Consider the following 15620-nt stretch of genomic DNA (forward strand, 5'->3'; position numbering starts at 1 on the left):
ATAAGGTCCAGGTTGTCAAAAACGAGCATTGTCCTTTAACCCAGGGTTAGTCTTTCTTTTACACGAGGGTGCCAGGGCAAAGCACGGCTCATCAGCTGACCACCCCCTCCATACCCACCATAACACTCCCATCAGGCCGCAGATATCGGGCTCTGAACTATGTGAGCTGGGAAAAGCATTTCCTCAGTGAGGACATGCATCTAATGCAAATCTAGTCATGGTTAAAGGTCTAAGGAGGACGAGTTGTTCATAACCACGTGTTCAAAGGCAACTTGAAGAACATTGCATCCTAATGATGGACAAGAGGCAGTGGTTATTATGGTCTGTACAAGTTTTCTTTATTTTTATTTGTAAGCACAGCTTTGTAAATGCACAGAGGAAACAACAGTAAAAACTAGAACGTTACTCACAAGAGGAAAAAAAATGACAAGAATGGAAGGGAAAAGGGGACATAAGCATTTTGTTTTCCAGATCTGTAAATAATACATTTCTAAAAATGTCTCACCAGAGAGAAATGAATGGGTGAGAGCGACTACTGCACTCGCAACAGAAGAAAAACAAAAAAAACCGGGATGGGTGCAGGTGTGCCACCTTGGGACTATCCTAAATAACGTTGTTATTGGATATTCCATTTTTAATATCATATATAGGCCTAGATACATATCCACTATCTGATAATAATAACAAGACATGTCCGGTCATGGTTCAATCCAAGACGAGTGTGTGTGTGTGTGTGTGTGGGGGGGGGGGGGGCAGTGGAGGGTACCATCATGGACTGTTTTGTTTTTGTTTTTTTGAAAGGGGTGGACATTGTTTGCTTTAACTTCACTCCTGACACCCTTTCCTGACTTTTAAATAAGACCCCGATAAAAAGTTTGTCTCGTTAAAATCATCTCATGCATAGCCAAGCACGTTACACCTCAGACTCTGCCTATGTGGCTGCTGTGACCAGCTGAACAAGCGCTTATGAGTGTTAGTGCTGTGCTGTGGTCGTACCTCAGGATCGACAGCACCAGTTCCAGGGTTTTTCGAAGCTTCTGTGCTAAAAAAAAATAAAAGTAAAAAAAAATAAAATAAAAACAATAGTGTCCAATACAGCTCCTCACGCCAACAGAAAGACTGACTGGGCACATAAATATACACTCCCCCCCTTCCCTGACCTCAGAACAGTCCGGAAGGACACTATTGCCCACCCCTCTCTACATGGTTGGGGGGCGTGGCTACATCCCGCTGCATATCTGGCTCCACCCCACTGACCTCTCCCTCTGACACAATAAACTTCGTCCCTCCCACGACCACGCCCAACCCACTTTCCTTCCTTGTTGCTATGGAGATGGAGGTCAGGGGGTGTGGTCGGGGAGACGGAGCTGTTTGCTGAGGAGGATTGGGAGGGAGAGGGAGGTTCAATATCCCTATCCTTCGATGACACACACTTGGGTAGATTGTGTGTGAGATTGGAGTACAAGACGAGAGGACACAAGAGCAACCCTTGGGGAGGTCAAGGGTCAGTTGGAGCGCAACAGAGCAGGTTGGATCCTAAGCATCTGTGAAGAGAACACTTATCTCCCCAACGCACCACCACTCTCACAATGCACTGCAGTAAGAACGGAAAAAGACGCTGTAAAACAGGTGTCCAGCACAGTGTCTAGAGAGTGTGTGCGTGTGCGCGTGTATGTCTGAGTCAATTTGTTCATTGCAGTATGTTTGAGCCTGCATATCAGCGTGAGTCTAACTGTTTGTGTGTGTGTAACTGTGTGTTTGAGTTTCATCAAAGTGTATGCTCATCCGTGTATGTTTATTAGGGTTTGTGTTTAGGAGAGAGTGAGTGTGTATTTCAGGGTTGTAGTTCTGTGGTTGGCCTGTGGGGGTGCTGTCTCTCCTATAGGCCTTCTGTTGGAGGCTCACTGCCGCTGGAGCCAGACTGAGCACGCTTGATGTACAGATTCAACAACTTCAGCTGGGGAGAGAGAGATAGAGAGGGAGAGAGAGAGAAAGAAAGAGAGAGAGAGACAGAGGGAGGTAGAGAGGAAGAGAGAGGGGGAGGAGAGAGGGAGGGAGGGAGAGAGAGAGGAAGGGAGGGAGAGAAATACAGGGGTGTTAAAATGGCGGCCCCTCCCCCCCACTAAGCCTCAAAACACTGAAAGACAGAAAAAGAATGATTCTGAATCAAGGTTAAAGTGCTCTAGTAGTGTGAAAGCTCACCTTGCTGCCTGACAGTTGGCTGAGGTGTGGTTTCAGGTCCTCTCCGATGACGGCGTAGATGGCCACCAGGCAGAACACACAGGCCTTCCTCACACTGCTCTCAGAGTTGTCGTAACCCTGCAGGACGAGACACAGGAGGTTATATTGGGACTGCTGCGGACTCACACACTTCCAAGGTTTCTCAATAGATGGGTTAAGATGTATATAATATGTGTGTGTCTCTCCGTGTGTGTGTGTCTCTCCCTGTATGTGTGTGCGTCTCCCTGTATGTGTGTGTGTCTCCCCGTGCGTGTGTCTCCCTGTGCGTGTATGCGTCTCCCTGTATGTGTGTGTGACACACCCTGTATGTGTGTGTCTCCCCGTGTATGTGTGTCTCCCTGTATATGTGTGTGTGTCTCCCTGTGTGTGTGTCTCCCTGTGTGTGTGTGTGTCTCCCCGTGTATGTGTGTCTCCCTGTATGTGTGTGTGTGTCTCCCCGTGCGTGTGTGTCTCCCCGTGCGTGTGTGTGTCTCCCCGTGCGTGTGTGTGTCTCCCCGTGCGTGTGTGTGTCGTACCTGTATGAGTCCGGGGACGATCTCGGGCAGCATGCTCTGCAGGCCGTCTCGGGGAACTCTCTCGATGACCTTGGTCTGCATCTTGATGGCGGCCAGGTTGATGGGGTAGTCGGCTGACTGGATGATGGGACACAGCACCTTGACGCACTGGTCCGGACTGATGGACGACGCCAACATGGCCGCCGTCTCCTCCGCCGCCCGCACCACCTACACGCAAGAACACGCGCGCAGACGTTGACGTGGCACGCTAGGGGCCCGAACTGTAAGTGTTTTGGATGTGTGTGCGAGTGTGTGTGTGTGTGAGAAAGTGTGCGCACTCCACCTCCTTGTGCGGGTCCTTGTGTGCCTCCAGGGCCTTCATGATGGTGAGCTCTGCGTAGTTCTTGAACCTCCAGGGTTGTCTGCTCAGGATCTCTCTCAGCACGCGCAGGGCCAGCGCGCGGATCACGTGCTGCGCAGGAAGAACGCGCTCGTTACTGCGGCTCGTTTTGAGAGTCGCACAAATGCAAAAGTAATGATCAAAGAGGGACTGAGCAATATAAAAATCATTGTGATTTTCTTTCTCGAACCGGAACAAATGTAATTCTCCGCTGGAGCCTACGATATGATGAAACAACTTCGCCTCTCTAGGGTGTGTGTGTGTGTGTGTGTGTGTGTGTACCTCTCTGTCTCCCAGTGTCTCCAGCAGGAGCAGTAGGATGGTCTTGAAGTGCTCGTCCCAGACCTGCAGTGTGTTTTCACGAATCAGCTTCAAGAGCTCACACAGCGCCGCCTTCCTCTCCTCCACGCGCTCGTTGTGATTGGACAGCTCCTTCAGCAGCTCCGCCACCAGCTCTGACTGGTCTAGACAGCTGTCTGTTAAAAGGCAGAGCACCAAAGGGCATTCAGGCATACACACACAATGAGCGGCAATCAATCAATCAATCAATCAATCAATCAAAGCTTGCACTAAAAGCCTCCATCTCAAAGTTACGTCATCCATCCCCTTATTTGTGCTCTTGAGTGTGTGTGTGTGTGTACCATCAGTGAGCTGGTCGGACTCGTCCAGAGTGGTGTCTTTGATGCTGTGTTTGTAGGGGGAGTCGGAGAAGGGGTCTCTGGCCCCCCGGGGGCTGGAGGAGAGCAGGGGGGTGTTGAGCAGGGACGTCTTGTTGTCCAGCGCAGTCCGGCCACCGTCAACCACGTCTGCGGCCCTGCCGTCAGAGCCCCCGCCTACCACACTGCCCTGGAACACAGAGAAGGACAGGGGTTAGGGGGGGGTTCTGTGTGTGTGTGTACAGTTAGGTCCACAAATATTTGGACATTGACACAATTTTCATCATTTTGGCTCTGCATACCACAAAAGATTTGAAATGAAACATCACACCACACTGGATTTGAAATGAAACATTCAATATGTGCAGACTTTCAGCTTTAATTTGAGGGTATTTGCAGTACATCCAGATCAGGTGAACGGTGTAGGAATTACAACACATTTTATATGTGGTACCCCCCTTTTAAAGGACCAAAAGTAATTGTACACTAACAATCATAAATCAAATTATCATCTTTTATATTTGTTCTAAATCCTTTGCAGTCAATGGCAGTCTGAGGTGTGGAACCCATAGACATCACCAGACATCCCTGGTGATGCTCTACCAGGCCTCTACTGCAACCGTCTTCAATTCCTGCTTGTTCTTTAGGTGGTTTCCCTTCAGTTTTGTCTCAGCAAGTGAAATGCACGCTCAATTAGATTCAGGTCAGGTGATTAACTTGGCCATTGCAGAACATTCCAATTCTTTGCCTTGAAAAACTCTTTGGTTGCTTTTGCAGTATGCTTTGGGTCAATATCCATCTGCACTGTGAAGCGCTGCCCAACGAGTTCTGAAGCATTTGGCTGAATATGAGCAGATAATATTGCCCAAAACACTTCATCCTGCTGCTTTTGTCAGGATTCACATCATCAATAAATACAAGGGAACCGGCTCCATTGGCAGCCATACATGCCCACGCAATAACACTACCAGTATCATGCTTCACTGGTGAGGTGGTACCTGTATGCTATGGTTCATGGGCAGTTCCTTCCCTTCTCCATACTCTTCTATTCCCATCATTCTGGTACAAGTTGATATTTGTCTCATCTGTCCATAGAAGTTGTTCCAGAACTGTATAGGCTATTTCAGATGTGTTTTGGCAAACTCTTAATCTAGCCTTCCTGTTTTTGAAGCTCACCAATGGTTTCTATCTTGTGGTGAACTCTTGAACCCCTATTGACTCTGGTGAAGTCTTCTCTTGATTGTTGACTGACACAGATACGCCTTCCTCCTGGGGAGTGTTCTTCCTCCTGGGGAGTGTTCTTGATCTGGCCAACTGACACAGACACGCCTTCCTCCTGGGGAGTGTTCTTGATCTGGCCAACTGACACACACACGCCTTCCTCCTGGGGAGTGTTCTTGATCTGGCCAACTGACACAGATACGCTTCCTCCTGGGGAGTGTTCTTGATCTGGCCAACTGACACAGATACGCTTCCTCCTGGGGAGTGTTCTTGATCTGGCCAACTGACACAGATACGCTTCCTCCTGGGGAGTGTTCTTGATCTGGCCAACTGACACAGACACGCTTCCTCCTGGGGAGTGTTCTTGATCTGGCCAACTGACACAGATACGCTTCCTCCTGGGGAGTGTTCTTGATCTGGCCAACTGACACAGATACGCTTCCTCCTGGGGAGTGTTCTTGATCTGGCCAACTGACACAGATACGCTTCCTCCTGGGGAGTGTTCTTGATCTGGCCAACTGACACAGATACGCCTTCCTCCTGGGGAGTGTTCTTGATCTGGCCAACTGACACAGATACGCCTTCCTCCTGGGGAGTGTTCTTGATCTGGCCAACTGACACAGATACGCTTCCTCCTGGGGAGTGTTCTTGATCTGGCCAACTGACACAGATACGCTTCCTCCTGGGGAGTGTTCTTGATCTGGCCAACTGACACAGATACGCTTCCTCCTGGGGAGTGTTCTTGATCTGGCCAACTGACACAGATACGCCTTCCTCCTGGGGAGTGTTCTGGATCTGGCCAACTGACACAGATACGCTTCCTCCTGGGGAGTGTTCTTGATCTGGCCAACTGGTGTGAAAGGGTCTTTCTTCACCAGCGAAATAATTCTTCTGTCATCCATCACAGTTATTGGCCGGGTTTCCCGAACGAGTTAAGAAGCACTTAACTCCAAAGTACTTCTTAACTCCCATACAAAGGGTTGTTTAAGAATGGTTCCTTAAGAAGGTTCTTTATCGGGAAACGCGGCCATTGTCTGTGGTCTTCCAGGTCTTTTGGTGTTGCTGAGCTCACCAGTGAGTTCTTTCTTTTTAAGAATGTACCAAACAGTTGATTTGGCCACACCTTATGTTTTTGCTGTCTCTCTGATGAGTTTGTTTGGTGGGGGGGAGGGGGTGCATATAAAATTGTTTGTAATTCCTACATCATTCACCTGATTTGGATGTAAATACCCTCAAATTAAAGCTGAAAGTCTGCACTTAAAGTATGATTGTTTCATTGCAAATCCATTGTGGTGGAGCCAAAATGATGGAAACTTTGTCAATGTCCAAATATGTATGGACCTAACTGTATCTATCTGAGCTGATATACATTTCAGGTGATGAAGAGACAGAGCGGAGTAGTAGAGATATGGGATCTGTTCCTGTTACTGTTTATATTTCTACTCAAACCAGGAATACCCTGACATGGTCCCTGATTGGCAGGTTGATGAGTCAGGTGCGCTCCTATTGGCAGGTTGATGACCTGCGGGAGGGATCAAGTTTCAGATTGACCCAAAGGGGAAATGTCATGGGGCTCACACCCCCGTACCGGGACATACCAACCGTACCATGTCCTTATGTGGGTGAAGGGGCGTTGGCAGGGCTGATGTAAGCGCTGACATGGGGGTGTCATGTTCCCTTATGCTCCTGGTTCATTGTTATTGTGTGTTTGTGTGTGTGTGTGTGTGTGGTGTGCATTTCTTGGCGTGTGTACAGTGTATGAAGTGTGTGTAACCCCAGCGCAACTAAACACCAACTTGCATCCGCAGGTGCAGCTCACCGCATCAAACAAGCATGTAACAAAAAGTAGGCTGAAATGTACGTCACGCTAAGTACATCGCGTACGAAGACGGCTGTCGCACGTCCTTCGTGCGCAACGTTCGTTTGGTGCGTCCTTCGCGCACGTCTCCCTAGGCCTTGAGTGTACGCATATGCAAGGTGCAACACCGACAGAAATTGTGAGGGCAGCCTATCAAAGGGTCTTCCAACGGCCTGCGAGATGGTAACAGGAAACGACGCAGTAGTAGCACACAGCCGTGGTGAATTGTGAAGAGAAATGATGTGAGCCAGGCTGTAGTTACACACATCTGTACGACGTGACGTTGCTGCTGCACCGTGACAAGTAACGCATGCTAGAATAGCCGGTGAGAAATTGGCGACGTCAGAATGCAAAGGAAGTTTAGTTGTCGTTGACCTGCCTGCTAGTGGACATAGCTTTTAAAAATCCATTTAGATATTAAGTCTGTAGTGGAGTACATATGAAGAATGCTGCTTGTGTAGAGTTCACATAAGTACACACATACGCACACATACTGTAGTAAACTGGAGTATATTGAGGCCTTAAGACTGTCTGGCGGAACATGGTGAGTTCTGAGGGTGGGTGTGAGGGTCAGTGTCCAGTGTGGAGGGAGTGGCAGGCGTCAGGACAGATCAGGTGTCTGTGTGTGTGTGGAGGGGATGCCGAGGGGTTCATGGATTAGTACTGGCGTCCACTTTGAGACGGAAGCTATAAATAATCAAGAGAACAAGCTGTCATTTAATTTGACACACACACACACAAACACACACACACGCCAGGGGGTAGGATCAAATCTTAAATGAGTCGAGTACTGCTGTGAAATTCCCAAGACTTGGTTCGTATTCCCCTTGACCATGTTATATGACACCAACAATATGTTTGTACATATTGTGAATTATTGAATTTATTACGCTGAAGTGAGAGCAAGGCAACACACAGCCTCATCAAGTGTCATTGAAAGTTGACACTTCAAATGGTTTTGCACTGGGTATCGTGATTCAAAAGTTCATTCCAAACTCACGGGTTCGTTCATGTCCTCTTGGCTGCGGACGCTGAAGTTCTGGATAGCCTCAGTGACGCCCCTCAGAGAGCTGTAGATGTCCTCCGAGTTCATATTCTCTGTGTCGTAGTCAAACGCACTGCGCACACACACACGCGTGCACACACACACACACAGACCCAACAAACAAAAGAGTAACTACAGGTGTACATACTTTGACAAGATATCCTTTATGTTTTCGGAGGCAAGGTCAGAAATCAAAGCACTGCAATGACATAAGCATTGCCTGTCAGAGTGTTTGTTTGTGTGTGTGTGTGTGTTTGTGTGTGTTCACGTGCGTGTGTGGTACCTGGGCGAGGGTGTGTTCTGGGAGGTGTTGGTGGGAGAGGTGAGGGGGCTGGACCAGCTGGCCGGGGACCGGGGGGTGTGGCGTGTGAGAGGGCTCCCCATTGGTGCCTGGGAACAAAACACACCATGAGCACCCGTCACTTACACCCCATCTCATCTGCACACGGTACACCCGTGAATGAGACTGTTGGGGGGGGGTGGTCGGTAGCAGGGAGGGTCGCGGGCAGATGACCAGGGGAGGGGGAGGTACGGCCACAGCGAAGGCAGGAGGTTCTGGTTTTAACACATCTTAGGTGTGTTTATTTTGTAATTTGTGATAAACAATTCGTATGCGTGTGCTGAAATCAAATGCATCAGAAATACATAATCAACAACAAAATAGAAATGAACTGAGCCCCTGCCATTTATCTGGGGTTTCCCACACTCCACAGGTGAATGAACTGGGCGTGGTCCATCAGCAGATTCTACATCTATATATTAACTAGAGACAAAACGCTCTTAACAATGATCAGGGAATTAAGGGAATACAAAAACAGAGTAAAGAAGGTTAATCTCTGGGAACTTTAGGGAGTACTGGGTTATGGCTGAGATACAGAACTGGTACCATAAATCACATACCTAGGCTAATTCAGGCATGTGTGTGTGTGTGTGTGTGTGTGTGTTACCTGTGCGGTGTTGCCGGTGTTTCTCAGGTGGTTCTGCAGTAGCTTGGTGGCTCCGTCCTGGAAGGTTTTGGGCAGAGCTCCCAGCAGCATGCTGAACTCTGGAGTGTTCAGCTGGAACAGGGAGATCAACACCGACTGGGCCGCCTGCAACACACACACACACACACACACACAGATCAGAGACCTTATAGCCTAAAACACACACACGCGCACACACACGCGCACACACACGCGCACACACACACGCACACACGCACACACACGCACACACACACACCTTACAGCGCCATCACAATAGAAGTCATCAATCTCTGGAAGCCATCAATCACACAACTTTATGCAACCAATGACCCAAAAAGAAATACAGTAGCCAAACACTTTGTGAAAAACAAACAAACAGCAGATTTGATTAAAAAAAGTGTGTGCGCGCGCGCCTGTGTGTGTGTGTTCGTACCTTCCTGACTTCTGAGCTCTTGGGCTCCGTGGTCCAGGTGATGATGCGCGACACGGCCAGACGAGTCTCACTGGAGTTGACGAAGTCTGGAGCTTCCATCTGTAACGTCAACGTCTCGATGTACTTCAGAATGGCCACTTTCACCTGGAGAGAGCACACACACACATTAATAAACATAATAGATACACAGCAATAGATAGACTGGCCTAATTTCACCCGCAATATTACAGTAAACACATACATGAATCCTGCACTATACACACACAAAAAAATGGACACCTTTACCTGCAAGGATACATGGTGGCAGGGACATGCACAGATAGACATGAGGTGGTGCTAGAGCACCTGCCCATTGCCCTCTGGATGCCCTTTTGAAAGTTACTTTTCAATTTTTTTAATTTTTTTTTACAGTGTAGGCCTACTGTATGTGGCCCATGGTGATTAAATTCTCATCAATGCTCGATTAAAAGCGTGTAATAATAATGCCCCAAAATGCGTTCTAATTTTGCCAGACCCCCCTCCCCCCCCGTGCCCCTCCCCTCCCTCTCTTCATTTGTCACACAGCACACACATCTCCTCCACTGCCCTTTCCCCATCCAGAGTGCCCGAGTGATGACAGCCAACCAGCCAGGTAACACATAAACCAAACAAGTGTATTGTTTGCCCCCTAAGCCTCAGTTGCCAAACTATAACTTGCATTTATTTGTCTCTGTTGTGAAGTCTCATACCAAGCCAAACAGCTGAGCCTAAATTAGCCGACTGCCCACCTACTTAACAAGCTAGCTAGTCCTAATCAATTAATGGATTTAACGTAATGATGACCACCACACGACCAATGTCGGTAGAATTTGTTGTTGGTACAGCATGTGAAGCTTAAGCTATCAGTATACTTAAGCTGAATATTTAATTAGTATTATGTAGTAACCTTAGGCTTAGCCTACAAGGCTGCCAACGCGTTTCAGCCTCTTCTCACACTCACACGCCACACTTCACAATTCTCACGCGGAGAAATGATCAACCCCTACATACTACAGGCCCGTAGCCAGGGGTGGATCGAGTGGATCGAACGAATCGAACAGGGCAAAAGTCCCACCCCCCCAATCCCCCGGTCAACAAGTCGTGCGACAATCAAACAAATACAAATTATCTGCCAGCACCCCCCCGTCCCCCGTCAACGTCTCGCCACGCAAGCACTTGCCCCCCAAAATGTCTGTGCACGCCACTGCATGGTGGTGTTAGTCAAACCACAAACACCAACAAGGAAAGAACGTCAACATAAATATACACACAGCCCAAGAGGACAAGCATCTCAAGCAGCGCATCTGAAAAATTAAATCACAATGGTGAATCTCTTGTAGACAAAATGTATGTGTGTGTGTGTGTGTGTGAGAGCGGAAGAACCACAGTAATGTGTTATGACCGTCCGCGCCCGACGAACTGGAGAGCATGAAAAGAAATATCAGCAAAAATGGAAACAGGATAATGAAAAACGGGAACAACGACAACAGAAATAACAAATGAAAAAAAATGGCTTCAGTACAAACTTTCCAACAAAATGCACTTGCCCTCATCCTCTCCTCCTCGCCGCTGGCCTGTTCTATTACTCTCCCCTCTCACTTTCTCTTCTTCCGTCTCTCTCTCTCTCTATCAAAGTGCACCATATTGACCGCCACCTACTTAATGTGCGCGCGTCATAAAATTGCTCCCCCCGGAGCACACTGACCTGGGAGGTTTGGTTCCAGGCTGTGACCTGCTCGTGCAGAGAGCAGGCATGGCGCCTCGCTCTGGGGGGAAGCAATTTTAGCGCGGACCTTCCCCTGCCTCGCCCGCAACATGAGCTCCGCACAGGCTTCAGAGAGAGAGAGGAGAGCACCGCGTCAATCAACGGAGAGAGGGTTTAGGGGGGGAGCAGGAGGATGGAGGAGAAAGGAGGGAGGGAGATAGAGAGAGCGCTACGAGAGGGACAGAGGTAGGGGGGAGAGGAAAAGGGAGGAGGGGAGGAGGTTTTCGGGGCGGGGACAACAGGGAACGAAGAGGAAGGAAAAACAAGTGGTTTAGAAACAGGGGTTGAGGAGAGAGAGTGGGGGTGGGAGGAAAGGAGGAGAGGAGAGGACAGAAGAGGAGAGGAGAGAAGAGAGGGAAGGAGAGTGGAGGAGAGGACAGAAGAGAAGAGGAAAGGGGAGGAGAAAAGAGGGGAGAGGAGAGAAGAGGGGAGAGGAGATAAGAGGGGAGAGGAGAGGCAAGAAGATTATTGAAGGGGCTGGATGGGAGAGGAGAGACGGGATACTGTTACTCAAAGGGACAGGTGGGAAAGGATGGAGGGATGAGAGGATGGAGGGATGAGAGGATGGAGGGATGGGAGGATGGAGGGATGAGAGGTCGAAGGAGGAGGAGCGGAGGGTCTGGTCTGCAGAGCAAAGGAGGAGCGTGTAATTGGAGGCGAGCCGTTCGCTATCCAATCAGAATCCGGGAGTCGGGAATGGAGCGGGGCCAGCGTTAGCAGGCGTGAGGTCATGGCAGGTTACCATAGTTACAGAGATACAGCGACCCAGAGACGCAGCGTCTGCCGCGCAACCCTCCCTCCTACCTCAGCGACCACGCCGCACACGTCTGGAGAACTCAACTCTCCCCCTGCCCTATTCAAACATCACAATCTTTAAATGTCACTCAACGTCTAGTATGTACACACACACAGACACACACACACCAGTAACACTGTTTTTTTTTTTACCTTGAGGCTGGGGGTCTGTGTCTGGTCCACAGTAAACCTCATCAGGATGGTGAACTGGAGGTCATTGGGGAAAGATTCCCTGAGAGAAGAATAAAAAAAAACGTTGCTGCAGCTGTAAACACACACACAGCCCTCAACACACACACACACACACACACACACACCGTGTGACGTCCAGGGCTCTCTGGACCTTGGCCTGGACAGAGCCCAGCAGGTCAGCTCCCATCTTCTTGAGCAGCTGGGTGAGTAGGACGAACAGCCAGTCCTGGAGGTCCTCCTTATGGACCAGCACAAAGTCCACCAGCGTCTCCAGGAACATGCTGAATACCTACACACACACACACACGCACACACACACACACACAGAGAGGTTACACACATCATTGTGTGCATGCATGCACACACACAATGAACCATGAACATAAGGGCACGCAGCACGTAGCAACACCTAGAGGGAGAGGTTTTAGTGAGGCATTATGGGATAGTATTAGTTTTCCAGGGAGAGATACCGAGGTCAAATTTCCATGCAGAGGAAAATGTCCAATCATCCATCTATCCTCCCTCCCTCCCTCCCTCCCTCCCTCCCTCCCTCCATCCATCCACCCCATTAATCATATACACACAACCGGCTCATTAGTTGACCTCCAATATCACAGCAATGATCATACCAACATGTCAGACAGCGAGCAATCACCACACACCAACATCTGTGTCAATAATCACTCTACATGCTGATTGGCTGTGGCCTACGCAGGACCACAGGTAACCAATCATAAGAGGGCGTGATGTCACAGCTGGCGACATCATCGAGTGGGGTTAGTTGGTGAGTCTGCGGGTTGCCGTGGAGACTAGTCGCAGATTAGTCACCCATCAGATTAATACGAGAGGCGCAACCACACATCCACACAGCTGATAAAATGTGGGCCAGACTTACTCTCTACAGAGAGTTCCATAGTGGGACGCATGGAGGAGACAGAAACACACAGCAGTTAGCATCCTGACCAGAAACACACAGCAGTTAGCATCCTGACCAGAAACACACAGCAGTTAGCATCCTGACCAGAAACACAGCACGCACTCCGTCACTATCAAGTGTACACACACGGTAAGGCAAGCTCTGTTTTACACTTGAACCTGTCCATAAGCACTCTTAAAGGCGTGTTTGTACGCAAAAACACCACAGGGATGGAACGAGAGATGGGAAAAAAAAAAAAAAAAAAAAATCAAGAGGAGAAAGAAACAAGACCTGGAAAATGAGAAGGAAGAAAACAAAGAAAACAGACAGAAGGCTGATGGGAGATGGGAGAGAGAGACGGAGCGAGAGACGTAGATGGAGGGAGGGAGAGACGGAGGTGGAGGGAAGGAGGGAGTGATGATGGGATGTATACCTTGAAGGAGGCTGAGCTTATACCAGATTCTGCCGTGCCGTACACCCTGCCGGAGTCTCGCTGAAATTCACAATCGTCACCGTCAAACGAGGGGGTGGGGGGGGTCGGGGGCGGGGGTGGGGGGGCAGTAGGAGCGGAGGGCGGGGGGGCACTCACAACGCCGCAGTTGGGAGTGGGAAGGGGGGGGCGGGGCGGAGTTAGAGGGCTCGAACCGTAGCTGGTTAGTCATGAGGAAAAGTGGGGCTGCTCATTGTGTGTGTGTGGGTGAGGTCAGTGTTTCAGACTACGCAAGGGGGGGAGGGGGGGGGGGTTGCAGTGAACCGCAAGTGAGCACAGCCAGCGGATTGGCTGACGGACAGCGAGAGAGCAATCCCATTGGCTAGCGGAGAGAGTGAGGTTTCCACACGCAAACTCAGGCGTGGCATGCCGTTAGATACCAGTCAGCTACCGCCGCACGCAGAACATGCCTTTGTGTGTGCGCGCGCGCGCGTGTGTGTGTACTGTCTCAGTGTGTTCATCTATGTGTCTGTGTAGAGGTGTGCACGGATGTTAGATCATGAATGTGTGTGTGTGTTTACGAACACTATTCTCCTGGCTTTGGTTTCGGCAGAATCCGGTATACTAGGTGAAAATGGGTGAGCATGTACCTGTCAGAATGTATGTGTGTGCGTGCGTGCGTGTTGGCGTTTGAGTCATTGCTCAGCATGCATCCATACCTTACTGTGGGGATCAGCAAACATCCTGGTGAAGATCTCACACAGCCTCTTCAGCTCCACACGACTGCAGACCCAAACACAACCACATCCACGGTGAGACCAAAACACAACCACAATCTGACCAAAACACGACCACAACGTGACCAAAACAACCACAATCGGATGTTTTGCCTTGTGTTCAGAGGTGGGCTGCCTGTGATTGGCTGATCTGTTTCACCCCTGCTCTGTGATAGGCTGACCTGAGGGTGCGTTGGTTCTTGAGCAGCGCCTGCAGACCCAGAAGACCCTCCTTCCTCTCCGACCAGTTGGCGCTGGCACAGCGGTTCAGCACCTGCAGAGAGGATGTTCAAAATGAATGGTTTATGAAAAGCTCAAAATGACCCATAAAGTAAGATATGACAGATCATTTATTATCAGTGTCAGAAATGCCATCATGTATTGATTTTGTTAACTTTGCAGGTGGCCAGATTGGTTTGTGAACAAGATTTACTAGTCTGACTACAGCATAAACAGAATCTGTGACCACTGGTTGGCTTTGGTGCGTACAAAAATCAATCACCCTGTTCACTGGAATACACACACACACACACACACACACACACACACACACACACACACACACACACACACACACACACACACACACACACACACACACACACACACAGAGGTTCAATATTGATATTGATATATGCTGCTGCTGCTTGTTTGTTTGTTTTTATTGACCTCTGCCACGTCCTCCGTCTGTCTCATGTACGTGGGGATGGCTCCTCCGTTCCTGGAGCTGAACGACCGCTCCGAGCACGCACTCGAGGCGTCGCTGTTGGCGTCGTCATCGGAGTACATCCCATAATTCTCGTACCGTCGCCGCGCAGATTTCTTCTACAGGGGTAGAGAGGGGGGGAGAGAAGTAGACAGATGTGGTGATAATTTCTTTTTTAAGTTCAGTCCTTGAGCACTACAGGTCTATAGTAGTAAGATAATGGCTCTACGGTTTAAATCTACAGTATGATGGTTTATGGAAACTAGTGTGTGGCTTTGAAACATGCCCCCACTTGGGTTGAGTAGTCAAAGCAACAATGTAAACTCTACTGCATCACACAAGCGCGCACGCACGCACACACACACACACACACACACACACACACAGCAGAGGCAGAAAAATAGGCTGACCTTGGACCGCATGTCTCCCAACAGCTGAGAGCATTGAACAGAGGTAGAATCAAGGGTTAGTCAAAAAAAAAAAAAAAAATCCCTCAAAGCCCACACACTTGGGTCAGACACACACACACACACACACACACACACACACACGAACACACAGGCACGCACACACATGCGCACACACACACACACACACACACACACACACACACACACACACACACACACACACACACACACACACACACACACACACTCTCAGCCATGGACACACACTCAAAACCAGGGCTTGTGCTGCACAAAGG

The 15620-nt window shown here is 49.3% G+C and overlaps 1 protein-coding gene across 3 annotated transcripts in view; it reads right to left on the minus strand.

Annotated features, from left to right (window-relative positions):
* Nucleotides 1-366: 366 nt before the first annotated feature.
* The window catches only part of clasp2 (cytoplasmic linker associated protein 2), a 64096-nt gene continuing 48842 nt past the window's right edge, over nt 367-15620 (minus strand). For 2 of the 3 annotated variants that reach the window (XM_084455341.1, XM_084455342.1), the window contains 15 exons: nt 14878-15033; nt 14391-14482; nt 14152-14215; nt 12212-12375; nt 12048-12126; nt 9317-9460; nt 8863-9006; nt 8199-8305; nt 7871-7988; nt 3777-3981; nt 3418-3611; nt 3079-3207; nt 2757-2963; nt 2203-2319; nt 367-1957 (listed from right to left, as the gene is read on the minus strand). In XM_084455341.1, coding sequence (XP_084311467.1) covers nt 1880-1957; nt 2203-2319; nt 2757-2963; nt 3079-3207; nt 3418-3611; nt 3777-3981; nt 7871-7988; nt 8199-8305; nt 8863-9006; nt 9317-9460; nt 12048-12126; nt 12212-12375; nt 14152-14215; nt 14391-14482; nt 14878-15033 — 1998 coding nt within the window. In that variant the 3' untranslated portion in view covers nt 367-1879. Of the gene's footprint in view, nt 1958-2202; nt 2320-2756; nt 2964-3078; nt 3208-3417; nt 3612-3776; nt 3982-7870; nt 7989-8198; nt 8306-8862; nt 9007-9316; nt 9461-12047; nt 12127-12211; nt 12376-13435; nt 13496-14151; nt 14216-14390; nt 14483-14877; nt 15034-15620 lie in introns of all 3 variants that reach the window. The other variant, XM_084455343.1, reaches the window with a different exon arrangement.

The sequence above is a fragment of the Borostomias antarcticus genome (genome assembly GCF_949987555.1).
Source record: "Borostomias antarcticus genome assembly, chromosome: 21".
In the NCBI taxonomy this organism is placed as follows: domain Eukaryota; kingdom Metazoa; phylum Chordata; class Actinopteri; order Stomiiformes; family Stomiidae; genus Borostomias; species Borostomias antarcticus.